Source organism: Vulpes vulpes, chromosome 13 (assembly GCF_048418805.1).
Source record: "Vulpes vulpes isolate BD-2025 chromosome 13, VulVul3, whole genome shotgun sequence".
Classification (NCBI taxonomy): Eukaryota; Metazoa; Chordata; class Mammalia; order Carnivora; family Canidae; genus Vulpes; species Vulpes vulpes.
Window position 1 is genome coordinate 57,714,951 of NC_132792.1, and position 27,671 is coordinate 57,742,621.

Genomic DNA, 27,671 nt, shown 5'->3' on the forward strand with positions numbered 1-27,671 from the left:
TAATGTATGAAATCGGTTTGACTTCATGACTTTTTATTTTTTATTGTCTTACTGTGATAGTAAAGGACTTTTTAGATTTTTTTGTTGTTGTTGCCTGTCTCTCAAAAGAGTAAAGTCCTCTATAAGAAGTCTTTGTATGAGAAAGGAAAAGAAAAAATAAATAAATAAACTTAATCTCTGAAATGTATTAGAAATCTTAGGTTCACAAGATACAGAAAACTTCATATTCCTGGTTTCTCGCCAAAAACCATAATAGCTTAAATGATTGAAGAGCATAAAATAAAAGGAAACTTTCAGGGTAGTTTTTGGTTAGCAAAAAGAGTGAGGTGCAGAAAATGCAATACATTTGGAGAGAAAGAGGGAAGGAAATGGATGAGGAGTTAGTGGAGCACTTTATTGGGGGGGGGGGGGGGGGTTTGCCAGCGCATCATTAAGCAGCAGGCTCCTCTGCGGAAATCTGCTTTAACAGAAAGCGGAGCACAGCTCATTTTTAAAAATCCTTTCCCTAACCATTCATCAGCCGGCTCTCCCGTGAAGCCAAGTGGCATTTTCTTGGGCCAGGGAAATCTCCTCGTGAAATGCAGCGGGAAGAAGGGATGTCGCTTTGGTCTCGTCTCCTTGCGTCTAAGGGGCCGCTGTGGCCCGCGGGGGACTGAGGTCCCGGGGTGGGGGGTGGGGGGGGAGACAATACGTTTGCGGTTTGCGGTTTGCGGGCGAGGGCGAAGGCGCCGGGTCTGCCCGAGCACCTGCCGCCGGGCCGAGTCCCCGGGGGCGCGCGGAGAGCCGGGCGCGGACTGCGGGGCGCCCCGCGGAGAGGCGCCCTCCCCGGCCGCGTGGGGCCGCGCCCGCCCGCCCTCCGCGCTCCGAGGCGCGCCGCCAGGGCTGGGGAGGGGCGGCGCGGAGGGCGGGGGCCGCGCGCGGGGCAGGGCCGGGCCGGGCCGGGCCGGGCCGCCGCTCTCCGAGGAGCCAGCTCCGCGCTGGGCGCCGAGGTCTGCGGGCGGGGGGCGGCGGCGGCGGCGGCGGCGGCGCGCTGGCCATGAGGACCCTGTGGATGGCGCTGTGCGCGCTGGCGCGCCTGTGGCCGGGGAGCCTGGCGGGCTGCGCCGACGCGGGGCGCTGCTGCCCGGGCCGGGACGCCGCCTGCTCCGCGCGCGGCTGGAGGCTGGACAGGGTGTACGGGACGTGCTACTGCGACCAAGCCTGCCGCCGCACGGGGGACTGCTGCTTCGACTACGCCAGGGCGTGCCCAGGTGGGTGGCGCGGCCGAGGGTGGGGCGCCGGCAGCCGAGGGGTACAGGGCGCCCCCAAGGACCGCAGCCCGGGGGGTCCTGGCGCGTCCAGACGGCCCCTCGGGGCCTCCGGCTAACCCCTCCATCCAAGCACACCTCCCTGCGGCCTGGGGCCCTGCAGCCTCCTTCATGCAGGTGCACTCGGCTTCCCCCATCCTAGAGTCCTCCAGACCCCTCCCTCCATCAGGGACACCCAGCTTCCCCTGTCCTAGCCCCCCCGCCCGGACGCCCCCCACATCCAGGGATCTCCCAGTCCTCCCCATCTAGACACACCACTGCGAAGCACCTCTCCCCACCACAACCTGGATGGAAGGGACTGGAGCCATCTGTTCTCCTGGAAGTTTGTGGGGTCCCGGAACTGCAGCCTGATAGGGACACCTCCCACCTGGAAAGGTGGCCTGTCAGGTTCCGCATGTCCATGCCCCCCACTTTCAGTCTGTTAACGCTCGGGGATCTCAGGGGCCTTGGGAGGGGTGATAAGGCAAGGGATGTGTGATTACCCACTTGGTGCCAAGGGCTGGCCCCGGTGGGTACTTCTGCAGAACAAGTTCTTGGAGGACTGCAGTGGTCCTCCCTTCTGGACTCCAGCACCTAGCACAGCCCCTTTCTCATGGGAGGTGTTCAATACACTCTTTGAATTCAGTTTTATCTCTGGAGTATGATAAGAGGTTTTGTCTCGGGTTTCCTATTATGTTTTCATCTTGCTGGTTTTCCTTTAGGGTCAGTCTTTTTCATCTTTCTATTTCCACAATATCACAGCCCCTGTTAATGGCTCAATAGATGCTGATTTAACTAAATTAAGAGATGTAGAGATGCTGAGTACAGTCCCAAAGAACAAAGTTTACCAGAGAGAAGCCAGCTCTCTTCTTGCTCCCTGCTGATCTCATCGCCCCAAATGCCTCGCAAATGTTAGGGTTGGACCTCAAGGATCCCTGTGTTGTGGTATCCTTGGCACCCTCTTGGGAGAGGAACCCTTGGGTGTCTGTAATTACTTGGGGAACCGGATGCCCCATAAAGAGGAGCACTCCTCTGCCTCCCTGATGCTGGAAGAGGCCACCTGCCCCTGGCAAGGTATCACCAGACCTGCTACTGAAAGAACACAATTGAAAAACATTAAGATTTTTTTTTTATCCTGTTTGAAAGCTAATGATTAACCTATGAATATCGATCCTCTTTTTGATAAGTTCTTTCCCAATCCTGCTTCAAGATCCGGGTATTTTATTATTAAAGAAAGGTGAAGAGTCAGTTATTTAGGAAATGTGATGCCCTGGGGCCCAGGGTCCCCAAACCCCTCCTCCTCCACTGAGCATCAGACCGAATCACCTGTTTGCCTCCATTTCCTGGATCCCTGAGCAAAGCCTCTCTCCCTAAGGCTGATCCCTAAGGCAGGATCACTTTCTCACAAGTGACTTGCTTACATCTTAAAGGTAAATAGAGAATTCCTGTAGACCAGGTAATGTGCCCCAGTCTGTGGGAAGTGCAGGGATACAAAGGAGACAAGGCATGGTCTCTGCTCCCTACGAGTTCATGGCCAAGCAGGGGACTACCCCTGCCAACCACCTGCGACATGCTCAGTGCCCAAATAAGGGATCCAGGAGACTAGACAGGGAAAACTCAGAAGCCCCAAGAGATTCAAGGAAGGCTTCCCAGAGGAAGTAATGTGCAAGCATGGTCCCAGAGAATGAGCAAGAAGTCTCCAGAAGGTGAAGGAGAATTCTAGCAGGAAAGCATCCTGTGGTCCTTCAGCAGTCCCTGTGGGTGTCCGCCTTCTGTGCCCGGAACTGGGCTTGCCCCAGAGGCTCCGCCGGTGGACGGACAGACGGCCACCACAGCTGTGGAGAGATTCAGGCACAGAAGAGGCCGGGTAGGACGGACGCAGGAGAAGAACCAGCTTTTCAGTGAGGCCTCCGGCGCTGTGAGGGCTTGCAGGGTCCTCAGTCGTTATTTGGTCACAGATACAATCCCTTATTTTCAGTGCAGGCGGTAGAAATCTTAAAACAGAGAGCCGGGGGATCCCTGGGTGGCTCAGCGGTTTGGCACCTGCCTTTGGCCCAGGGCGCGATCCTGGAGTCCCGGGATCCAGTCCCGCATCGGGCTCCCGGTGCATGGAGCCTGCTTCTCCCTCTGCCTGTGTCTCTGCCTCTCTCTCTCTCTCTCTCTCTCTCTCTCTCTCTCTCTGTGTGTGTGTGTCTATCATAAATAAATAAATAATTCTTTAAAAAAAAAAAAAACAGAGAGCCGATCACTCGGAGCGGGGGATGTGTGGGGTAAGTAGGCCCAGAGGAGAGCCGCCCTGACGGCCTTGGGAAGGGCTCGGGGAGAAGCCCCTGCAGCCTGGTGCCCGGGGAGGAGCTGCGAGCTGCGGGCCTGGGACTGGAAACCAGGAGGAGGAGGGCGCCCACAGGAATCGAAAAAGGGGCACCTGCGGCCGAAAGGGGCCTCCCCTGGGGAGCTGGCCGAGGCCTGAGCAGGAGCGGCGCAGGGCCTAAGAGGCCCCTCGTTGGTGAATCCTCGGCGCCTGCGGTTTCCCGGGGGCAGAGGAAGAAAACCGAGACGGTTGGAAGTGAGCCGCTGGCTGGGCAGAGCTGAGCGTGGAGGCCGGGGGCTTCCAGACCCGGAGCCGGGCCTTGGCGGGGCTGCCCCGGACTGAGTCGGCCGAAGGGGGCACGGCCACCTGCCGCGGGGCTTGTGCCTCGTTGTCCCTTCTTCCCCACTGTATCAAGATTCGGCAGCTCAGGGCCTGCCAGCCACTCCTTGGACATAGAACCCGGGCTGCCCCCTAGGATCTCGCCTGCTCCCCCAGGGTTGTATTACCTGCTGATGCTGTCTGAAACCTTTTTGGCTGAAATCACTTTATAGGTGAGCCAAGAATGGAGCTGTGTCAGTAGGACTAAGAATGCCTTATTTCTCTTCCTTCTGATTTTTTTTCTTCTTTGTAAAGACATGGTTGTTGGTTTTGTTTTGTTTTTGTTTTTTTTTTCTTCTGGTGCAGCTAAGAGATGAAATACTGGAATTTCTTTTTCTAAATAGGATTTTTTTTTTTTTTTTTTTTTTTTTTACCTAGTAAAAATAAAAATAAGTTATTGGAGCTGTGGAATTACCGAGCTGCCAAAAATATCTGTTCCGAAACGAATGGGCTCAGGAAAATCTCATTAGGATGTTGGTGTATGGGTTTCAACATTCAACACCGATTATGTATCTCCATATCCCTCCCCTGCCCCCACCAAGAAAAGGAATAGAAAATTCTCCCTTGGCTGTGTCTGATCAGGGATAGGGAGAGGTAAATAAAGGAGGGGACAGACCCAAGTTAGAATTTCTAGAAGGCTCACTTATCAGGCTCACAAGGCCCCAGTCTCCAGTTCATCATCTGGGTTCCTAGAGTCTGCATTCTAAGATCATAGAAACAGTAGGCTGCATTAGATTTTTGATAAGTGAATTCAGGAAAGAGAAATACTTAACCCAAGTGGGGCAGGGCAAAAGTTGAGTAGCCTGTGTGAGCCAGTCTTTTCTGCTAGATTTACTGGGGAATCTAAGAAACTAACTGGTCCAAATTTGCTGACTGCACGCCTGGAAGGAGAAGGAGCAAATGTACTTAAAAATATGGGCTGCAGGGGTACCTGGGTGGCTCAGTGGTCGAGTGTCGGCCTTTGGGTCAGGTCGTGATCCCAGGGTCCTGGGATCAAGTCCCACATCAGGATCCCCACAGGGAGCCTGCTTTTCCCTCTGCCTATGTCTCTGCCTCTGTCTCTGTGTCTCTCATGAATAAATAAATAGAATCTTAAAAAAATATATACGGTCTCCAGAACTCACCCAAAAGAAGGATGTCACCATCCACAGTGATTTAGAAAGTGGAGGCTTTACTGGAACCATAGTGGCCCAAGAGACAGCATGTGGCTTCCCCTGCCTTTGTCTCTGTAGGAAAAATGAGCAGGGCCTGGCGCCAACATTCAACATGACTTGACTTTGCAGGCTTGGGCCGCAGCCCTGGTGTTCAGTGGAGGAGGGTAGAGCTGTCAACCCTTATGCAACATTTACTCTGTGCCAGGCACCTCACAGCTCTAGTCTTACTTAGGTCTCACAACCCACTGGTTGGTAATCAGAGCACCAGAAGGTTGGGAAATTTATCCAAAGCCCTATAGCTAACAAGTGATGGAGTGAGATTTGAACTCAGGAAGTCTTGAGTCCATAGCCCACACATTTAAACATTTTGTTTTGACCCTCAGAGAAACGAGGCTTTATGAGAAGCTATGTACTTTGCAGGGCAGGCCCCAGATTAATATTTGGGAGAGTGAGTGAGCCTTCTCTGTCCTTCAACTGACACTCTTCAAGGGCAAAAAGTGTGTCGTGCTCCTCTTTACAATCCCCTAACAGCCATCGTGGTGTCACTTAATTATGTTTGTCTAAACAACCTGAACAGTCAGTCTACCGAGAAGATGTTATAGCTTCAGTCAGAGGGCACTACCAGCTGGACTGTAGCCACCTGTCCTTTTATATATCACATTTTACTTCCTTAACTACAAAATATGTTTGTGGCAGACAATTTGGAAAATATAGAAATATACAAAAGAAGAAAACAATTCACCTGGAAACTTACTACGCAGTAAATGCTTAAAAGCATAATTATCTTTTTGATTTGTATGCCCCTTTTTTCTGGGTTTATATGGTGTATTAAATTTTATTTCCTAATGAGGGAGTCCTTTTTATTGTCTCTCTAGGATTTCATGAACTTGTCTAGTTAATATCAAAAGAAAAAAAAAACCCACTAGGGGCCAGATAACAGTTTCTTTTCTTTTCTTTTTTTAAGATTTTATCTATGTATATATGTATGTATGTATGTATGTATGTATCTATCTATCTATCTATCTATGAGAGACACAGAGAGAGAGAGGCAGAGATGTAGGCAGAGGGAGAAGTAGGTTCCCTGCAGGGAGCCTGATGCCTGCTGAAATCAGTCACAGGACCCTGGGATCATATGAGCCCGGAGCCAAAGGCAGACGCTCAACCACTGAGCCACCCAGGCGTCCTGATAACATGGTTTCTTTCTTTTTTTTTTTCTTTTTTCTTTTTTCTTTTTTCTTTTTCTTTTCTTTTCTTTCTTTCTTTCTTTTCTTTTCTTTTTTTTTTTTTTGATAACATGGTTTCTGTAAGAAGAAGAAATACTTAATCATTTTATTGGTGCTTTGGGGGGGCAGGTGGCAAATAGGCAGTGGGCAATGTAGTCTCATTTGATCTTCAGAGAAGATTTAATAAGATTTCTCAGATAAGGGGATTCATAAGGAAAGAGAAACAGCCTATGACATTTAAAATCGTCTTATCATGAGATGTGTGTGTGTATGTGCATGTGGTGAAGGGGCTGCTTTATTTTTCTTCCACAGAATGTCAAGAAACCAAAGCTAGGCATACGTGGGACTGCTGTGGGTAAAGTGCAAGAAGAATATTTTCATAGGAATGACTAGGACTATTTGAACTTAACAACATGAGGGAGAAAGCCCTTGCTCGTGGGTGGCCTTAAACTTTTAGGTGGGAAAGAGCCAAGCAGGCAGGGCCAGATCCCTGATTAACCAAGGAGACACTGCATGAAAAGGAGAGCAAGGTTTTATATTAAGAAGAAATATTCCAAACTATAAGTACGAAATGAAGGACTGGCTGTCAGCTCAGTTTGTCGCTGTGTGTGTGTGTGTGTGTGTGTGTGTGTAGCATCATCAAGAAGAATAGTAGAAAATGGTTTTTTTAGTTACCTTTTGGTACTTAAGACTGAGACTAATGTGTATGGTTCTGGTTGCTCCTACTTATGGAGCCTGTGAATGGACCTGGAGGGGGCCCACTGGTAATTCTGAGAGGGGGAGTGGGTATAGAGAGATGGGTCCAGCAGCTGGAGTCATCACCCTAAAAAGTCCCTGCTGGAGGGAAGGGGACTTCCTGACAAATTGAATCCCTGAGCCGCACGGATTAGATAAACATAGATTTTTTTTTCACCATATTCTGAAATTCTTGAGTGAGGGAAATTTGGATCAAAAAGGAGGAAATACCACTCCCTGCCACTGATAATAAAATGAAAGAAGCTGGTACTGGCAGGAGACACAAATGGATTTAAAAGCATTGGGAGGATTTGTGGCTGCCAGGAGAGGCTGGGATCTATATATGCCAAAGGCGCAGAAAGCCACACTCCTTCCAGTGACACCATTTGGGGCACCATTTGGTTCCTGGGAGAACCCAGACAACTTTTGCCCAGGTTAAGAATTCCAATATTTTTGGCTCTGGGAGTTTTGGATTTTGCTCCTGTCCTTCCACTGGCTTTCCTTCCCACTCTAGAGCCTTAGGCAATTCTTTGGCTTCTAACTAATGATATGAGCAAATTTGTTTAGGAAGGAGGAGGAATGGGTCCAATGCCATTTCTTTTTTTCATTCGTTCATTCAGCAAATATTTATTGAGCACCATGTGCTAAGCACAAGGCACAAAATGAAAAACTCAATGACAATAAATAACACAAATAAATATGTAAAATATGTAATTGTCAATTATGGAAATATTAGGCAGCAAGCAACACTGAACTCTGAGAGGAAGTAATTTTATGGTGTGGCAGGTGGGAGGCTGGAGGTGGCACTGGGAGACCACTTAGATAATCCAGCCAGAGAAGGACTCCCTGAGAAACCAATAATTCATCTGGGGCCTAATGGATGAGCTAACCCCAACCATGCCCCACGTAGGAAGAACATTCTCGGCAGAGGGAACACACATACAAGGTTCTGAAGCGTGAGAGAGTTTGGCATAAGGAGGCCAGCGTGGCTGGAACTTGGAGCAGAGAAGGTGGTGGGAGGGGAGGGACACACACTGGGTTACACGGCATGTGATTTTATTCCAAATTCAATAGCAAACCACTGAGACAGTTTAAAAAGCCATTTATAAATTATTGTTATTATTATATTTTTGAAGATTAGTAGAAAATCTTTTAAGGTAATTGAACTTGGATATGACTGGATATCCCTGTTAGGACATGTGAAAATGTGCTCTACTCTTGTTTTGTGCAGATTCCCTATTGAAATCTATAACTTATTTCTCTGTTCTTGGCCATTCTCCTTGTGGTTGTGGTTTGGACATCTGATCACCAGAAAGCTCTTGAGGAAGGGGAACTAGCCAAAATTTCAGAGAGGACTTGATAGTTCCTTGTACTCTGGATCTACCCATTATTTCACTTCCGAGTGAGCCGAGGGCCAGATGTGCCCACTGGGCCTAAGTCAGGAAATTAGGGATCTATGCCTCTGTTCTCTTCTGTGTCTACTTCCCCATCTCTGGTGTTACTACACTTTTTGGGACCACCTCCCAAATAAATTACTTGCATTGGAATCCACATCTCAGAGTTGGGAAACTCCACCTGAATATTATACCGAGTCTAAACAAAGGAAAAAAGAAAACAGCTTGCCGAGCATTCTGGCATCCATTAAACCCAGGCTGCTTTTTCTTCTAAAAGGGATGGGATGATGTCATTAAATCCTAACCATTAGGACATTGGGAAGCTGTGACTTCCCTGGAGTCAGGGATGATGACGTTGCTCACTAGGTCTATTGGCCTCCAGTGATAACCAGTGAGATGCAAAGATTGAGAAAGATCTGAACAAAGAATATTTTGACATGCTGGCTGTAGGTACGAATACTAATGGAATAATTCAAAGGAAATTTGTGTCATGCAGCTGTAATGTATGACTTGGGCTGATAAATCTGTTAGAAGTTCCTGTACTTCCCCTGGCCTCCATGGCCAGAGATCTCTTGTGATTTATGGCAAATTGCAATCCAAACAATCAAAAGTTCACAAGTTAATCATGAATATAATCTTTTCTGCAGAATAGGAATAAATACCTCAGATTCATCGTCCAACTCAAAAAACTTTTGTGGAAATAATTTTTTTTACTTGTATAATTCTGTGTGAACTTTTTTCATTTTGTCTTATAATGAAGCAGTCAAGATGATGTTCAGGACTCCTTTTTAAAAAAAAATTTTTTTTTAAATTTATTTATGATAGTCAGAGAGAGAGAGAGAGGCAGAGACACAGGCAGAGGGAGAAGCAGGCTCCATGCACCGGGAGCCTGATGTGGGATTCAATCCCGGGTCTCCAGGATCGCACCCTGGGCCAAAGGCAGGCACCAAACCGCTGTGCCACCCAGGGATCCCGATGTTCAGGACTCCTAATTTTCTTTATGGAGCTGTTGAAGTCATGGATTGGAAATATGAGACATAGCTATGTCCAAGGTAACCGATAGGAACAACAACTGATTCAGTGATACTGTGATTTGAGGGCATTAATTCTGGGTCAAACCAAGTAAAATATGTAATTGTGTAAAATAAGTAAACATTATGTAAAATAAGTAAAAATTATGTAAAATAAGTAAACATTGCACCTGAGACAGAAATGTTGAAGAAATACCAGGAAACTCAATTCCGTCAGAAAACTGTCCCCAGTATCATCTCTCACCATACGGATAGTGTGTATTCAAACTGAGGCCCTATTCCTAAATTCTGAGTTAATGCCATGGCAACATTTTACTCTATAGTGATGTCCAATGTTAATCTTCGAAACAAGTGTCTCGTTTGCTTTTTAAGGTGTATTATTAAGTGTTGCTTAAGGCCAACACATCAGGACAAGACTAACTAGACTCAGGGATGAAGATATTTGGGTGACAGAGAGAGTTGTTGGGAGACTTAAGCTTCTCAGCTCCTAGCTCAGCAGGCAATCTCTTTCTATGCCTCTGGCTCTAGGGCTCCCTTAAATCATGGGATCACTAAAATTCAAGGATCCCTCTGATCCGCTTGAAATGGCCTGTTAACTGCTTTTCCAAAGGATGTGTGCCTGGCAGGTACCGGCAGCAAGTCTCCTGTGCCTCATCCTTGCTTCCTCACCCACCTGACATGTGATGCCTGTGAGTTTTTAGATGATTAATAAAAAGCATGTTTTAAAGCAGTCTGAAGTTTTTGAATTACTGACAGATGTTTATGTTGTATGTGACCCTTTTCATGTCAGGGTGAGCTGTGTGCTGCCAAATGATTGGTCTTCCAAAACCCATGAACCCTAAACTGGAGTGTGCTGAGAGGCCAAATGAGTTTTCAAGTACAAGCTGTCAGAAACCCAAGTCAAGATTTCAGAGACGTTAGAGTGCTTTCTTGGTGGAGACTCTGTAAGCTTGAAAGTATGAGGATGGTAGGGAAAGTGGGTCACATTTTGTGGGAAAGAAAGTTTTGGCCTCTCCTTCAGAGGTACATCTTTTGTTTTCTTCTTTTTCTTATAAACGGTTTCAAGCCCTAAGATAATTCCACTTAAAAACGCATTATGGTCCTTTTAAAAGATTTGTTAAGACTTTTAGTGGGGAAATTAAGTATGCAACCACATTGGTTTTCCAGCCGTGGCCAGAAAATTGTCACTAGAACCAAATTCTTACCCCCGACTCTGCCCCTTCATGCGACCATGAGTAGCACTCTTCACCTCTGTGGGTTCTGTTTGCTTTTCTGCAAATTCCAACTCTCCTAGTTTAGGCGTCTAAGGGCCTTGGAGGATGAGAATCTAGCACCTAAGAGAAGTCTCAAGTCTAGAGGTCCCTAGGTGTGGCCCTAAGCTATGTCTGATGGAGAGACACATTTGGGGGTAAGAAGTGACTTGGACACTTTCCTTTAAATTTTTTTCCCTTGGGCACCAGGGTGGGCTCAGTGGTTGAGCATGTGCCTTTGGCTCTGGTCCTGGGATCCAGTCCCACGTCACCTCCCTCTGCCTGTGTCTCTGCCTCTCTCTCTCTCTCTCTCTCTGTGCCTCTCCCAAATACATAAATAAAAATCTTAAAAAAAAAAAAATTTCCCCTTTTCGTTATCTACCATGAATATGTATCGCTGTTACAGTAAACAACGTTCTGGGCAGGGGAGGGTGACGTCAAGGAAATGCAGGAGCAATGATGGTATCTAAGCGCAGAGTGTGAGGTGTGAGGAAAGCATCACTCCCTTGCCTCGGGCGTGGGGTGGGGGTGTGTGTGTGTCCCCGGCTCAGACCCCCCCTCCCGACCCCGAAGAGCTGCCTGCCCGCCTGCCCCTATGAGGTGCGGGTGCTCGGCTGAGCACCAGGGCGGGGGGAGTGCCGGCCGGCGGCCCCGCTGCCCCCGCGCCCCTCCGCCCCCCGATGCGCAGCGCTGCCGGGGTGGGGGGCGCCCCGACCGCTGGCGTCGGCGGGAGCAGCGGCGCAGGTGTGGCCAGGTGAGCGTCCCATCCCGCCGCCGTGCTGTTTTTCAGCTCGCCGGTGCATCGTAGGGGAGTGGAGCCCCTGGAGCGGCTGCGGGGACCAGTGCAGGCCCGCGGCCCGCGTGCGGAGGCGCCCGGTGCAGCAGGAGCCCCGGAACGGCGGCGCGCCCTGCCCGCCCCTGGAGGAGAGAGCCGGCTGCCTGGACTACTCGACGCCGCGGGGCCGGGACTGCGGGCGCGCCTTCGGTACTGGCTTCGGCGGGGCGCGGGGCGCGGGGCGCGGGGAGCGGGGCGCGGGGCGCGGGGGCGCGGGGCGCGGGGCGCGGGGCGCGGGGGCGCGGGGAGCGGGGCGCGGGGAGCCGGGGCGCGGGGGCGCGGGGCGCGGGGAGCGGGGAGCCGGGGCGCGGGGAGCCGGGGCGCAGGAGCGAGCGTCGGCCGGCCGGGCCTCCCTGTCCCAGCCCAGCCCCAGCCCCCAGCCCTCCGTGTCCTGCGGGTGCCCTGGGGGGTGCTCTTAACCCGGTGGGGGCCCTGCTCCGGCGAGGGGGGGGCCCTGGTGGGAAGGAGGACATGTGCCTTGCGATTGTTAGCAAACTCAAGCTGGCGACAGAGGCCTTCAGGTAGGACGTCAGTACTTCACCGGACACTAAGCGCCCATGAGGATTAACTATTCATCTTGCACTTTTTTTTAACTCTTCATCTTGCACTTCTTTTTAACTATTCATCTTGCACTTTTTTTAAACTATTCATCTTGCACATTTTTTTAAACTATTCATCTTGCACTTTTATTGTTTTTTTAACTCTTCATCTTGCACTTTTTTTTTAACTCTTCATCTTGCACTTCTTTTTAACTATTCATCTTGCACTTTTTTAAACTATTCATCTTGCACTTTTATTATTATTATTATTATTTTTACTATTCATCTTGCACTTTTTAAAAAAGATTTCATTCATGAGAGAGAAGCACTAAAGGCAGCACTAAAGTGCTGAGCCGCCCGGGCTGCTATCATCTTGCACTTTTAATTCCTATGCAGTCAGGTACGCTTATCACTCGCACGTGTGAAAGCAACAGAAAAAGGACTAACTCCTGGGCAGCCCGGGTGGCTCAGCAGCTTAGTGCAGCCTTCAGCCCAGGGCCTGATCCTGGAGACCTGGGATCTAGTCCCATGTCAGGCTCCCTGCATGGAGCCTGCTCCTCCCTCTGCCTCTCTCTCTCTTCTCCCTGCCCCCCCTTAACAAATAAATAGAATCTATTTTTTTAAAAAGGATTAACTCCTAAACAGTGATAGATTATTCTCATAAAACACCTGTTCCTCCTCTCCAGCTGCCTGGATTGGGGCTGATGGGATCAGATTTGTGATCTGAAAAGATCATTCTGGTTGTGGAGTGGCCCACGGAGGGGCCAGAATTTGGCTCGTGAAGGAGTCGGGAGCCATAAGAAGCTCACAAAGAAATGAACAAAAAGGCCGGCACCAATGTGTTGATCTGGATGGAATCTGATAGAGCAAAACACTGACTTCTCAGGATAACAAACATCAGGTGTTTTTCATAGGAACCTGGAAATTTTTATGCCAACATGATACTCATCAAACTATTTTGCTCCTTTTTTTTTCCACTCTAGCCACAAATATTTATTGAGAGTCTACTTGATGCCAGGCACTGGGCTGGGTGCCAGGGTTCCATTGGTGACATAAGTTGACCTGAGCCTGCTGTCATTTAGATCACAGTCTAGTGGGGAGAGGGGAGATGATAAATGATGCTCTTAGGGGATTAGTCCCAGAAAATTACAGTTTCATTTTGGTGCAAGTGGTACTAAATGAGTGAGTTGTTTGGAGCTACGAGTGTGTGTAATAAGCTGATTTCCCCCTGGTCTTGGGGGAGGAGCAGAACCACAGGAACAGGCAGGGAGACTTCCCTAAGGAAGGGTAGATAAGGCTGAGAGTATAGAACTTTCCAGACAGAGACTGGCTTGGTGAACCAGGTAGTCAGGCATAGCAGTTTGAAGGATTTGGGGGCTGATGTAGGAAAAACATGACCACAAAAGGGGGTAATATGCAATAAGCTATTTTGGGTGGTGCCTGGACAGACTTGCATGAGAAGGGAAAGTCCAGAGGCTACAATGTGGGGGGACCACCATCCAGAGGGGAAGGAGAGGAATCTGCCAGGGGCTACGTGTCTCTGTGATGGCAACTAAGCAGCATGGGTGGGATCTCTGGGTCAGAGAGTTTTGAAGGGCAAATGTGGTACCAGCTTGGGGTCTTGCAACTATAAGGCTTTAGCTCATCAGTGGCCAGCAGATGCCAGGGAGAGTTCTGCATAGTATGTAAAGCGGAAGGGGCCATCATGGCTAAAAAATCTGCTTGTTTGGTGATTTTTAAAACAATTTGGAGGGTGCCTGGGTGGCTCAGTCAGTTGAGCAGCCGACTCATGGCTTCTACTCAGGTCCTGATCTCAGGGTGGTGGGATTGAGTGGGGCTCTGTGCTCAGCACAGAGTCTGCTTAGGACTCTCCCTCCCTCTGCACCTCCCCCATGTTCACTCAAGAGCTCTCTCTCAAAATAAATAAATAAATAAATCTTTAAAAAAACCAATTTGGATGCATAAAAATTTGAGTTTGCTGCCAGTAGGCTTTGGAGCTAGCAGGTCTCAGCCTGCTGTGAGGAAGTAAACAACCTAGAGACCATCTTTGGCTCATTTCTGTAACACAGGGAAAGCACAAGGCCCTTTTGAGAAGTTGAAGGAAGGCCAGAGTCTGGGGAGCACAGACAGTGAGGTTGGCATTGAGAGGGGAAGCATCGGCCCACAGCTCTTGGTTTAGGATTTTGGTCTTTACCTTACAAGCCCTGGAGAGCCACCATAGCATTTTCTGTTGTCAGATATGTGATTTGAATAGATGCCTCTGGGGGCACCTGGGTGGCTCAGTCGGGTAAGCATCTGCCTTCTGCTCAGGTCATGATCCCAGAGTCCTGGAATCCAGCCCTACCTTGGGCTCCCTGCTCAGTGGGGAGCCTGCTTCTCCTCTCCTTCTGTCTGCTGCTCCCCTGCTTGTCTCTCTCTCAAATAACTAAATAACTAACTAACTGACTAAATAAATAAATAAATAACATCTTGAAGGAAAAGAAAAAAGAAATGAAAGGAAAATAAAAGAAAAGAAAAGATGGCTCTGGCAGAGGAGTAGCTAACGGAAAGGCCGGGATGAAGGCCTCTCATGGACACAGCAGTCAGATGAAGCTCCCTGGGAAATAATGTAGTGCTCACAGAAACCGTCACAAACCATATTCAGCTCATGCGCTCTGCAGAGCACTGTAGAAAAGGCCTGGGGAGGAAGTGGCTGTAGGACATTATTGATTTTTTGGATGACACTTAAACCTATGGTTGATCTATCTGGGAAGAAGCTACTTTGCTCATCTATAGAGTTTGGCTGCTAGAAAGTTTTTCTTTCTTTCTTTTATTTTATTTATTTATTCATGAGAGACACACACACAGAGACAGAGACATAGGCAGAGAGAGAAGCAGGCTCCTGGGATCAAGCCCTAAGCCAAAGGCAGATGCTCAACCACTGAGCTACCCAGGTGCCCCTAAGTACATTTGACTCCTTCGTGCTACGCAGACTGCTTCGCAGCGCAGTAGCTCTTTATAACAGCATAATATAGGTCACGGGCTAAGGGACAGGAAGGTCAATGAAGAGGATGATACTATAGAACATGGGTCAAGGGCACCAGGGAGCACTGGGCCCACACCCTGCCCCCTGGGGTTCTCATTTCTGCGTGGAGTTGCCCACTTCTGTGTCCTCTGGGCAGAGCCCCTGTCTTCCTCCACAGGTCTGTCTTCCTCCACAGGTCCTCATGTTCCCAAATTACCCCTCTCATCCACCCCTCCCACCAAACTCCAGTAAGAGGATTTTATATATAAAGCAGCAGCCTTCATATGAGACTCCTCAGAAGACCAACAGGAAGTATCTGTACTCCGTGGCCTTTCCTCATAAAATCCAGCTGGGGAAGAGGAGAAATCTGTATTTGGGGACGGGGCACTGGCATTTACAGCCCAGCCTTCGGTTCCTGAGATGCACTTTCCTACTGTAATGTCTTGGAAATGATGACCGCGGTCACAAACGGGTCAGGGAAGACAGGACCCCTCAAATATTCCAGTCTGGTGGTTCCATACGTGTGGTCCCCAGCCAGCAGCATCAGCCTCACTTGGGAAATTGTTAGGCAAGTTCCTCGGCCCCATGAGATCCGGGTAGCTGGAGCTGGGCCCGGCACTGTGCTTGTAACAAGGCATCCAGGGGACTCTGCTACCCACTGAAGTTCCAGAACCGCTGCTGTAGCCCAAGTATGGGGGCACGGTTCTTCCCTCAGCCTCTGACTCAGAGCTGGATCACCTAAATGGCACTTTCCTGAAGGCAGAAGCTCCCAAATGCAAAAGAGGGGTTTAGTCCGGAAAATGTGGGGTAAATCAGATTATTTTCACTAACGAAGAACTTCTCAGAGCCTTTACTATGCTAATAAGCATTTTCATTCTACAAGAGGGAGATAAAAGAGGGGATGTTTTCCCACCTTACTTGATTAAATGACCCTTTTTCCAAGGGGATCTCATTGACTCACTAGTGTTCTGTGGAATTCACCTGGGAAAAAGATGGACAACGAAAAGGGAAATGCAAACAGTGGCGTGAGAATCCCATTTGGTGGATTGCCCTGAGCCCTGTGTCACCGCAATGCCCATGCATTCAGTTATGCGTGTCATTTATTGAAGATTCACTGAGCATCTACTTACAGCCAGTGCTGTGCTGGGTTCTGGAGATACAGACTCAAATAGCAAACATATTCCTGCTAATTATAGTTCGGGGTGACGAGCAACTGCCATGGTGGAGGGATGCACAGGTTCGTGCAGAAGCACAGAGAAGGGGCACCCTCCTCTACCCGGGGCTCTCAGTTCTGCTGCGGGGCCACCGGTTACCACCCGCCCCCCTCCACCAGCCTTCCTCTTCACAGGGCAGTAGCCTTCGATGCCTGGGGTAGCAGCCCCTCACATCTGCAGGGCAGAGAGCTTTTATGGACATCATTGATTCAGTGTTCATGGCCATCCTGTAGGAGAGCATATTTGCCTCCCACAGCTACTGTCACAAGTTACCCCCAACGCAGTGGCTTACAACGACTCAAATTTATTGTCTCAGGGTTCTGTGGGATAGAAGTGCAACCCAGGCCTCCTCCCTGGGCTAAAATCAAGGTGTTGGCAGGGCTGCGTTGCTTTGCGGGAGGCTCTGGGGGAGAATCCATTTCCTTGTCTTTTCCATCACCCAGGGATGGTCACATTTCTTTCCTCCCAGCCCCTCCTTCTTCACACCCAGCTACCTCGCATCTCCCTGCTTTCTTCTGTAGTGACACCCTCCTCTTCCTCTTTGAAGGCCCCTTGTGCTTACACACAGCCCACTGAGAAAATCCAGGGTAATCTCCCCGTTTTAGGGTGAACCGAGTAGCGGCCTTCATTCCATCTGCAACTTTAATTCTTCTTTATGAAATAACATATTCGCAGGCCCGAGGGATGAGGATGTGGAAATCTTCGAGGGGCTATTATCCTGCTTACTTGGCAAGGGGACAGCCTCGTTATCCTTGAAACCAAAAGGACATTGGAGCTCAGGGAGGTGACAGCATTTGTGAGGGACTTCCAGAATCTAAACCTGGGTCTCAGGGCTCTGAATCCTGTGGGCTTTTTCCCCTCTTGATATTGCTTTGCTGCTCCTGTGATCATGAGAGCTAACGTGGCAATTACAGGTTCTGGTAACTAAGTAGAAAGAGGAAGGCTCGGAGAGGCCCGTGAATAAAACACGACCACTGAGGCTGTCTTATTAATGATCAAGTAGCCACCAGATTTCCCCCATTTCCTTAAATGCATATCGTGATTGTACGTTTTTCATTAAGTAAATCCAAGAGGCCATGTTATTGTATTAGTTGTACATCCTGACTTCTCCCAAAAGAAGTTGTCACCTTTTCATTCCGTTCCCTTGGACACTGTATCTACAGACCAGTGGTTCTAAGCCTGCTTTGGTGACACCCCACTGTGTCAGAGGGCTTGATGGAATTCTCTAAGCAAATTCAATGTACTTTCATGTTCAAAGTCAGTATGTGCCGCACCGTGCTTTTAGAAGTGGAGTTGTTATAAAACCGAACAATGGGAGGCTGATAGGACGCCAGAAAAGCTGGCAAGTGGCCTCTTAACAAAGAATTATTACATCTGAATATTGTTGCCAGGAAGGGAGAAGGGGGTGGGGGGGAGTAGCTTTAATTGAGAGCCTTTGTCCCAGGGCTGTGTTCCTCCACACACAAGCAGCAATGGGACTGAAGGCAAAAGTAACCTCTACATCACTTACCACTCTTAAGTAATGCAAATTAAATTCAGGGGAGGCATTAAAAAGTCGTGCTGGTTCAGAGACCTCCAGGCAATCTGGCTGCCGGTCTGTTTTCTGAGGACTCCTGTTCAAGGAGGACGTGGCCCTTGTCTCAGGAGAATGTGCCACCGAACCAGGCCGGGGCTCGAGGCAGCAGGACACACAAGCCCCAAGCCCCGGGGTTACTGGCTTGCTTTTGTGGTCAGTGGCACCCACAGAGGCTTGGCGCGGCATGTGGACAGCGGACCTCAAGGACCAGAGGCAGGGGCAGCCCGGGTGGCTCAGCGGTTTAGCGCCACCTTCAGCCCGGTGCCTGATCCTGGAGACCCGGGATAGAGTCCCATGTCGGGCTCCCTGCATGGAGCCTGCTTCTCCCTCTGCCTCTCTCTCTCCGTGTCTCTCATGAATAAATAAATAAAACCTTAAATAAAAAAGAAGAAGAAGAACCAGAAGCAGCTATCTTCCGTGTGGGGTCCTTGCTGCATCATTCTCTGTGGATCTTCCTTTCATTTAACTGCTGTGAGCCTCCGTGTTCTGATGAGAACCCCTCATCAGGGCACCTGCAGGGCCTCAGGATGGAGGCTCACAATGTCCCCTTTCCTCTTTCATTTTTTAAAGATTTTATTTATTTATTTTAGAGAGAGAGAGAGAGAGAGAGAGAGCACAAGTAGGGGGAGCAGCAGATGCTCAACCGACTAAGGCCCCCTAGAGCCCCCCTCCTTCTCTTTTAACGTTGCTTCATATTAAGGACAGTGGTTAGCGACAGAAAGGGAACACGGAGCAGGATTTAAGCAAGTCATAGGATATATGCTGCATAAAACAGTGACACGTCGTGATCTCCGTTAACGATAGTCTCCAGGCAGCAAGGAGCATGGTTTCAGAGATACGGGCTGACACGGCCGTGTTTAGACAGGAGCCTTGAACATGTTCCTCAAATTCTCTGTGCCACAATTTCCTCATCTGTGGAATGGGGAAACAGTAGGACCTATCCCAGAGGGTTGCTGTAAGGGGTAAATGCATTCACGCGTGAAGAGTGCTCAGCATTTTGCCTGGAAACTTAGAAGTGCATCATTGTTAGCTTTCATCATTATTATTATAGGAATTTTGCTAAGGGTTTTATATCAGATGTTATAGTCATCCGCTTGCCCTCCACCCCCTAAACTCATTTCCTCGCCCTGCCCCCGAGCTATATATTAAATGCATCGCCTTTGACCTTCTGTAGTAATATATGCGGTACAAATAAGGAGATCACATAAATGTTTTGAGCTAAAGAAACACATCCTGAAAATTCATAGTTTGACTGGTCCCATGCCAGGTGGACTGAGCAGCAATTGTATTCTTCACTTACTGAATAGACTCGTTAAATGCGTCAGAAGAACAGAAATGGAAACAATACGTGGGAAAGCTAAAATTCTTTCGATGTTTGTGTTCCAGATAATTAGAGCTAAGAGAAACAGTAAGTTCCTATCATACATGCGCTCACTTGTTCTTTCTGACTCTGTCTACCGATTTGGGAACTTCCAAATGGAGCTGTCCATCTCCGACAACTGAGTTGTTTTTATTATTATTATTTTTTTCATTGTGAATAAATCTTTAAGAAAAAAATTTAGTTAACAAAAAAATTTAACAAGTTTCACTTAGCAAGATACACCCAAAAGGAAATCACAGTACGAAGAAAGTTTGAAGTCAAGGCCTCACCAATTCCTACAGTATTAGTAATGTGTCTCAATTTCCAAAACTATCTTATTTTTTAAAAGCTTAAACTTAATCTAAAAAGATTTTTAAAATAAACTAGAATGAACAAACAGGAGAAATGTTCCTCTTTGAATCAGGGATCTAGCACCTTGAGTTTAAAAACAAACAAACAGGGATCCCTGGGTGGCGCAGCGGTTTGGCGCCTGCCTTTAGCCCAGGGCGCGATCCTGGAGACCCGGGATCGAATCCCACATCGGGCTCCCGGTGCATGGAGCCTGCTTCTCCCTCTGCCTGTGTCTCTGCCTCTCTCTCTCTCTCTCTCTGTGACTATCATAAATAAATAAAAATTAAAAAAAATAAAAATAAATAAAAACAAACAACTTCTCCCCAATCTGTTCACAGTGATGTGGTGTAAAAGATCATCCATTTAATGTACTTAAAACTACTCTTAAACTGGTCACAGGTAGAAGTGGCATGTTCTCTGGAAAACAATTAATTGTGTTTGTGCAGCAAGAAAGAGTCTCACAGCTGGGACTCTGAGGGCCTGTGCTAGAGGTGAGTAATTTTCATACCAAGGAGATTAAGCACCAAGCCATCTGTCACAGGAATGATACCTGCAACTCCTAGAAGCAGGTGGCTGCCAGGTATTAGGCCACTCTGGTCTAAATTCCCTAGGAATACCAAAAGGCCTCCCTAAGAAAATCTAAAAAAGAATTAGGGCTGCCATCTTGTGGCCATAAGGAGCTAGTAAGGAGCCAGGTCAAATGAACGTGTGGGCTTGCCGCGGTTTTGCAGCTATTTCCCTCGTGCCATTTTGCTCACGTTGGTGGTGACTTTGGCATCCCACCAGCCAACATCAGCTGGTCGCCACCCTTCCTGGGGCGGTCCAGTTTCTGAGACGAAAGGTAGGAAGGACCGTTGAGCCATCTCAGCCACAAGGCTCCGTGGTGGAACAGAAGACCACAGGGAGGTAGCACCTGTGTGCCTTGGTGGCAGTTCTGAGACATCATTCACTCACTCATCCAGCCACCGTTCATTGCCTACATGCTTACTAAGCGTGTAAATGTCTGAGGGCCACAGTGATGACCAGGGCAAAGCCCACCTTCCTTGAGTTGACAGCAGGGCGGCACTGGGAGGCTATCTGGAGGTGCTACACTGTACTTAGCAGCAGATGCCTCCCCACACTGAGGGGTGAAGAGGAAGGAGACACACAAGAAAATCGGAGAAAGAAGAGAGCGGAGGTGGGAGGGAAGGATTCCTGGCTCCCTTTCTTCTCTCTGGTCCAGAGCTGCGGAGTTAGGTTGGGGCTGGGGACAGGGAGGGGGAGGGCACCAATCTGACTTTCCTGCTCACAGGCTGAAAGTTGGCGTGGGGAGGATGCTGTGCTGGCTGGAACCAGGCAGTCACCCCGAGGCCACATGCAGGTGGGAAGCTTCCAAGCTGGGGTTGCAGAGACCTGGGGCCGGTGTACACTCACACTTCCTCCCTTTTTTTTTCTCCTCCCTTTTTTTTTTTATATAAATTAATTTTTATTGGTGTTCAATTTACCAATATACAGAAAAACACCCAGTGCTCATCCCGTCAAGTGTCCGCCTCAGTGCCCGTCACCCATTCCCCCCACCCCCCGCCCTCCTCCCCTTCCACCACCCCTAGTTCGTTTCCCAGAGTTAGGAGTCTTTATGTTCTGTCTCCCTGATATTTCCCACACATTTCTTCTCCTCCCTTTTTTTACTGCAGTTTTCTCCTTTTCACATTTCCTCTCTCTAGGTGTCTTTTGTTCTCCTTACATCCCCTCTTCCCTCTCTTTTGTCTTCTTCCTCCTTTCTCCCTCCTATTCTCTAATTTTATTCTTCCTATCTTTCCCTTTTCTCTTCCTTTCATCTTTAAAAATCTCTCCTTTTCCCCATGAGCTTTCCCCCCCTGATTTACTCGCATCTTTTCTTACCTCCTCTTGGTTTTTGTTCCCGGTTCCCCTTCCTTCCCTTTCAGACAGTGTCAGTTTATTACCAAGGACAAGCCTGCTTGTCAGTCCTGCAGTCCTCCCTGCCCATCGGCGAGCACACAGATTTTCCTCCAGCTGGGTTCTGGGGACTGGGGGGTGGGTAACTTGGCCCCGTCTCTTTCCTGGTGGTGTACCGTGCGTGGCCCCTTGCACTTAGGGATGGGGGTGCTTGAGACAGGATTGACACCAAGTTTGGGAAAGGTCGTTCTGGGTCCTTTTTTTTGGCTGCATGTGTCCAATGCCCTTCTCTCTTTCCTAGTCCCTGCCTTTATAACTACCTCTGCATTCAACAAGGAGAGAACAAGACAAGCCGCCTCTCCACAGTGGTCTACAGACACAGAGGATGCCGGGTAATTTGGGGGTTTTGTTTTGTATTGTTCGGTTTGGGTTTTTCAGCTTATACTTTTCCAGTGGTATGGCCTGGTCGGCCCACGAAGCTCATCTGGGTGGGATAAGTTTTCTTCTCTTACTTGTTCATTGACTTTGGGGAAAACGTGACTCCTTACCGCAAAGCTGGGACTTACCTGTCTCTCCCCTGTTTTTGTGGGGCCACCAGGATTTGTCTCTGAGGTCCTATCAACAAGAAACACGCTATATAAAATGAGGATATCACTTTATCAGTTGTACTAAGGATGTTCCTCTTACAGGATTTAGGAGAATTCAGGCTCAGACTCTAGCACCTCCTGTGTTTGGTGAATTTGAAAGTGGCCCACACCTCAGCTCTGAGGAGTTCTTTCAAGACAGAAGGCACAGGCTGGGAGGGACCTCCACGCTTACTTGAAGCCTGCACTGCAGCGGTCAGCACAGGGACACCAGGCAGCTGCAAGTTCAGGCCCCCACACTGCCAGGCACTAGCCGTGAGACCCTGGATACGGGGTCCCACCTCAGTTGTTCTTCTTGAAAAATGAGAATATTAATGCCTACCACATGGCGTTGTTAGGAGAATTTAATGAGAACATAATGAAGAGACGTCTGGGTTAAGCTGTCTGACTGAAGCTGATTGAAGCTGCGTCATAGAATTTCCTACTTCAGTACCCAAAGGTACCTAGTAAACGGCCTATTGCTCTTAAAGCTCTTTGAAGCAGACTCGCCAGTCGCTTTCCATCTAACCTAGGACAACTCACATTTCTATGGACAAGAAACTAGCCCATTGGAGCTTAATTAGAACCGAAAACACCACATGTGGAAATTTTACTATGTTTTGCTTCCCTGAAGAATTGTAAAATTGTGTTGCTTTTTTAGTACAAGACTCTAAAATATTCACCCCTGTCTGGATGCTCCCCCCACAGGCCTTCAGTCTAGTCACTTACAGTGCTAGGGAGTTTGACGGTTCAGTGGAAGGTGACACTAGCCTCTGTCACAGAAAAATGTCTCCAGCTTCCCATTTCCTTTTATCTATGATGCCCTATATAACTTTGATGCTTGGATTCAAGTCCAAACTCCTCCTCATTAGCCCAGATCATGCAGGTGAGCCAGATGGGGAGCATAGGGAACGCCCCTGGGAACGTCTATGGGGCAGAAAAGCTCTGGTGCCAGCTAGGGCACTGATAATAATAAGCAAGTTCTTACTTGATTTCTATTCTTTATCAGCAAAGTTATTAGGGGCTATCTTCCTACTGAAATGTACTTTTTATACACAATTTGGTGGTCAGACTTGATAGGAAACAGGATATCCAAATTTCTGCAAACTTATGGATTGGAAAAGAGCCATAAGTTTCACTCTAGTTGCCAGTCAGACAACGTCCATCATCGTAGTTCAGCAAATGAGAAACTTTACAAGGCATTCTGTGACTGGTGCGTAGCTTGTGAAGATGCACCGCACCACTGCCTTCTCCAATCTGTCAAATGTCCTTGGGGGTTGCAGGCTTCCTAAGGCTTTTTGCAGTGTTAGCCTATCTCTAATTACACCCCATGAAAGTGTTGCATTTTTTGCTCTAGATATTGTATGGAGTTCAAGACAGAGTCATTGACTCATCACTGTGCTCTGGAAAATCGCCCTCTGACTCGATGGATGCAGTATCTCCGAGAGGGGTACACAGTGTGCGTTGATTGTCAACGCCCAGCTATGAATTCTGTGAGCCTTCGCTGTTCTGGAGATGGCCTGGACTCTGATGGGTAAGGAAGAAACATTGGTTGAAGGACTTTGTTTTGTTTTTCATTTGGAGAGATCTATCCTGTGTCCTGAACAGCAGACTATTATGTAACATATCAGGGTATAATTTGAGAGTCAACATACCAAGGAGAACCTTGTCTAGCAGTTCCTGAATCCAGGGCTCAGTTTACACTATGGGACTCAGAGGCTCTATGGCAGAGATGAGGGAATGAATTTGGATATTGGGGTTCATATCATTCTCCCAAAGGACCATTGAAACCTGATCACTCCAAAGCCATGTTTTGAAAATCAGAACCTCTTGGGATGGTGACTTAAAATATACAGATTCCTGAGCCCCATATGAGACAAACTGAATCAGTATCTTTGGGGGTAGATTTTTAACCATCTTCTAGGTCAGGAGTTGGTGGACAGTAGACACTTTCAGCTTTGTGGGTCATATGGTCTCTCTAACTACTCAATTCTGCCCCTGTAGCATGAACACAGCCACAGACACTATGTGAACAGGTGAGCTTGGCTTTGTTCTAATACTGTATCTATGGACACTAAGATTTGAATTTCAGGTGATTTTCATGTGTTGTGACTTAAAAAAAAATTTCAGCTCTTTAAAAACAAAAAAACATTCTTAACTCACAGACCATACGAAAACAAAGGGTGGGCTGGATTTGGCCCAAGGGTTGTGGTTTGCTGACCCCTGCCCAGATGATTCACTCCCATAGCAGTGTTTCAGAACCATTGCCCAATGGGGACAGTCATAAAACCATAGCCGAGATGGTGGTGGGCTCATCTTTGCAGGATCAGAAACCTACAGAAATCTATAGATTGTCCAAAAGAAGTTACCCTGAAAACATTTTGTCACCCTGAAAATCTATCCCAGTCTGTACATTTATCGGTTATATCTGATAACACTCTTCCTAAGACTAGACTTCATGCTGGTCAGCTACTGGACAAAGACCAGTTTTAGTCACACATGGATTATGGTTTTGTTTTTTTTTTTTAAGATTTTATTTATTTATTCATGAGAGACACAGAGAGAAAGAGAGGCAGAGACACAGGCAGAGGGAGAAGCAGACTCCATGCAGGGAGCCTTATGTAGTACTCGATCCAGGGACTCCAGGATCACACCCTGGGCTGAAGACAGGCGCCAAACCGCTGAGCCACCCAGGGATCCCCAATTAACTATATCAGGTGGAACTGGTAAAAATACGAATTTGAATGTAAAATATGAACCTTTCCAGCTAGTCATTATTCCCCACAGTATATTTTAATATTTAATAACTTGAATTTATGTTTGTTAGTCACTTGTGCCTAATAGCCTTTGTAAGGAGTACACCATATGAACAGCAAAGTAGGTAAGACATGCATATCAAATCAAAACGAAATCTTTAGACTTAATATTTTTCTGAATATCTCATCCATATTTTGTCGTTAAATGAATTTATAATTTAATTTGTACCCAGAAAGTACCTTAAACCCTGGCTGAAGCTCCAATGACTTTAAAAATATTAACTTCAACAATCTGGCTTTGCTCTTCCTGCTTCTCCTGTTCTTTCACTATGGAATTAAAGAGTTGAGGATTCAAGAGCTCATTTGGGTAGACCTCTGTAATTTAAATATAAACGAAACAGGAGCTATGTTCCTTTATGTAACACTTCATATATTCAGATCAAGTGAGAGAGATGAATACAGTAACCTCAAACAGTTCTCTCAACAAGAGCGTATCCTCAAAAAGGAGATTAATTTGTAACTTGTTTTGATGGAACCCCTAAGGAGGGAAACTCAGTTTGTGATCCTTTCCTAATTTCAATTTTTAATGCACTTCAAAACTTCTGGTATGATCATTCTTTAAGCAACACCAAAACACTTCAACGTATGATTCTGTAAAATTAGAATTTTTTTTGGTTTGCTTTCAGCATTAACTTTTTCAAAATATCGTTTCAGAAATCAAACTCTCCATTGGCAAGCAATTGGCAATCCTCGGTGTCAAGGAACTTGGAAAAAAGTTCGGCGGGTAGATCAGTGTTCTTGTCCAGCTGTTCACAGTTTTATTTTTATATAGATGCAATGTGTCTAGAATGTGTTCATAAACATGCTACACATTACCATGTCATGTTCAGTACTTCAAAAACCTTCAAAAACCATTTGGCCAAAGTCCCTGAACACATGCCATTGCCAGAATCTGAAGAGAAAGAAAATTCACGGGCCGGTTCTCAAGATGTACAGTACCTTTGTTTTTATTTTTACTGCATTGAAGACCCATTCTAAAGGTTCCTGTAGTTTCATGTCCATGTCCTATGGCTTCGTGTCCCCTCATACAAAGGTGGCCCACACAACACAGAATACATGTCTGTTTGCACTAAAATCACTACAATATGGTCCATTTATTGGTAAGTTGTCACTGAAGGGTATCCATGCTTTGAATCTTGCATTCCTTCTTTTTATTCTGTAATCTCTTAAAAACTTCTCACTTTAAAAAATGTGTATAGATATATATATATATATACTCCCACATATACATTTCCCATATATTATTCCATAAATTGTGAAATGATTTCAAGAAAAAAGTCACAAATAATTTTCCACAGGATGAGTTATTTAAGATTTAGTAGGTGTTTTGTAATGAAAAAAACCAATGGTTATGTTTAAAATGCTTTTTTTGAAGAAGAAATTTTCTTTGGTTAATTGAGAAGACCAATCAAATGTTCATTTTAGGTCAATCCAAGTTCCTTAAACGCTATAATTTTCATGAAGAGAATTTTGGCACCAGTGAAGGACACGATGCTTTAACTATGAAAATTTTACCGTCATTAGCATCTAAGATTGTTTCATAGGCTTAAAACTTGAAGTTGACTAAAATAATCTTTCAGTTTTAAGTTTAAACTAACTTCAAGTTTAATTGAAGTAAACCTACTACTTTTTTTTCTATAGCACACATTTTCTTCTAACTGGGGTGGAAGGTAGAGTTATAAATTATGGAAGACATGGATTTTATTACATATGTGGTGATCTCACACACAGGGAAGTATTAGTCTTCTTCTTTTATGATTGGAAAACCAGTGAACCAGAGAGAAAGTGGCTTACGGATGGGTTATTTTGCTGGTCAGCCACAGAGACCAATCTTAGTTTCTCATCCAGGACTCCGCTTCAACGAAAAGCCTGACTATGCCAAAGACAGCTGTGAAAGCTAAGCTCTTTTCCGTTCTGAAACAAATATTAAGTTTAGGGTGTTTTCTCTGGAGAGCTGCATCTAAAAATCTAAACCCTTTCAGTCTCATTTGTATGAAATATTATTCACTCACAAATGATTTACTAAAATACATATTTCTTGGTACTTATCAAGTAACGACAAGAATGACACTAGCAAACTTAATAGGGCCAGGAAAGTTCCTAGTATTTAATGCTGAGAGTAGCAATATTTCTGACTATGTATTCACTTAACTGTCAGAGTTGTTTTTATGGTAAATTCTTCAGAGATTAATAATAAAATTTGAGTCTCATCAAGGTAAGGATCTTAAGCTACAAGTTCAGTATTAACATTTTAGGACCATTTCTAACATTTGTAAAGCAAGATTTTTGAAGATTATACCTGGGTAATTTTAATGTTACTTAACATTTTTATACCAGTTAATAAACTCTCTGTTCACATTTTTAAGAGATCTTTACTTGTTTGACTAGAAAATACCCACATTTCCTGGACTGGACAGGGGATGAGCAAAATTTCCCCAAAAACCAAATTTAAAAAATCCTTCAGAATTGGTAGGGATACATATGGAGACTATCAGCCATAAAGCTATGCTGTATTTCTGGTTTCAGGGTGTGTTATATTATTTAACATATTTGAGTTGTATAAAATCGTTTTTCACCTTATGTAGTTTTTTAGTGCTGGCCACTTATTACTTTCACAGTGAAGTATATTTTTATTTCTATTTTTGAGAACAACTTCATAGGCTAGAATGGCTTTGAAAAGCTTATTAATTCTAAC

The 27,671-nt window shown here is 46.7% G+C and overlaps 1 protein-coding gene across 1 annotated transcript; it reads left to right on the forward strand.

Moving 5' to 3' along the window:
• The first annotated feature begins 923 nt into the window (after nucleotides 1-923).
• On the forward strand, nucleotides 924-27,341 carry SBSPON (somatomedin B and thrombospondin type 1 domain containing). The gene is made up of 5 exons (XM_072734518.1): nucleotides 924-1,250; nucleotides 11,553-11,747; nucleotides 21,839-21,929; nucleotides 23,518-23,694; nucleotides 25,631-27,341. Exons 1-5 carry the CDS (start codon nucleotides 1,037-1,039, stop codon nucleotides 25,746-25,748), a joined length of 795 nt encoding a protein of 264 aa, XP_072590619.1. The 5' UTR covers nucleotides 924-1,036; the 3' UTR covers nucleotides 25,749-27,341.
• The last annotated feature ends 330 nt before the right edge of the window (nucleotides 27,342-27,671 follow it).

Coding starts and splice junctions, on each gene's coding strand:
- SBSPON (XM_072734518.1), top strand. CDS start 1,037: ATGAGGACCCTGTGGATGGCGCTGTGCGCGCTGGCGCGCCTGTGGCCG. Junction 1,251..11,552: donor CTACGCCAGGGCGTGCCCAG/GTGGGTGGCGCG, acceptor GCTGTTTTTCAG/CTCGCCGGTGCATCGTAGGG. Junction 23,695..25,630: donor GATGGCCTGGACTCTGATGG/GTAAGGAAGAAA, acceptor ATATCGTTTCAG/AAATCAAACTCTCCATTGGC.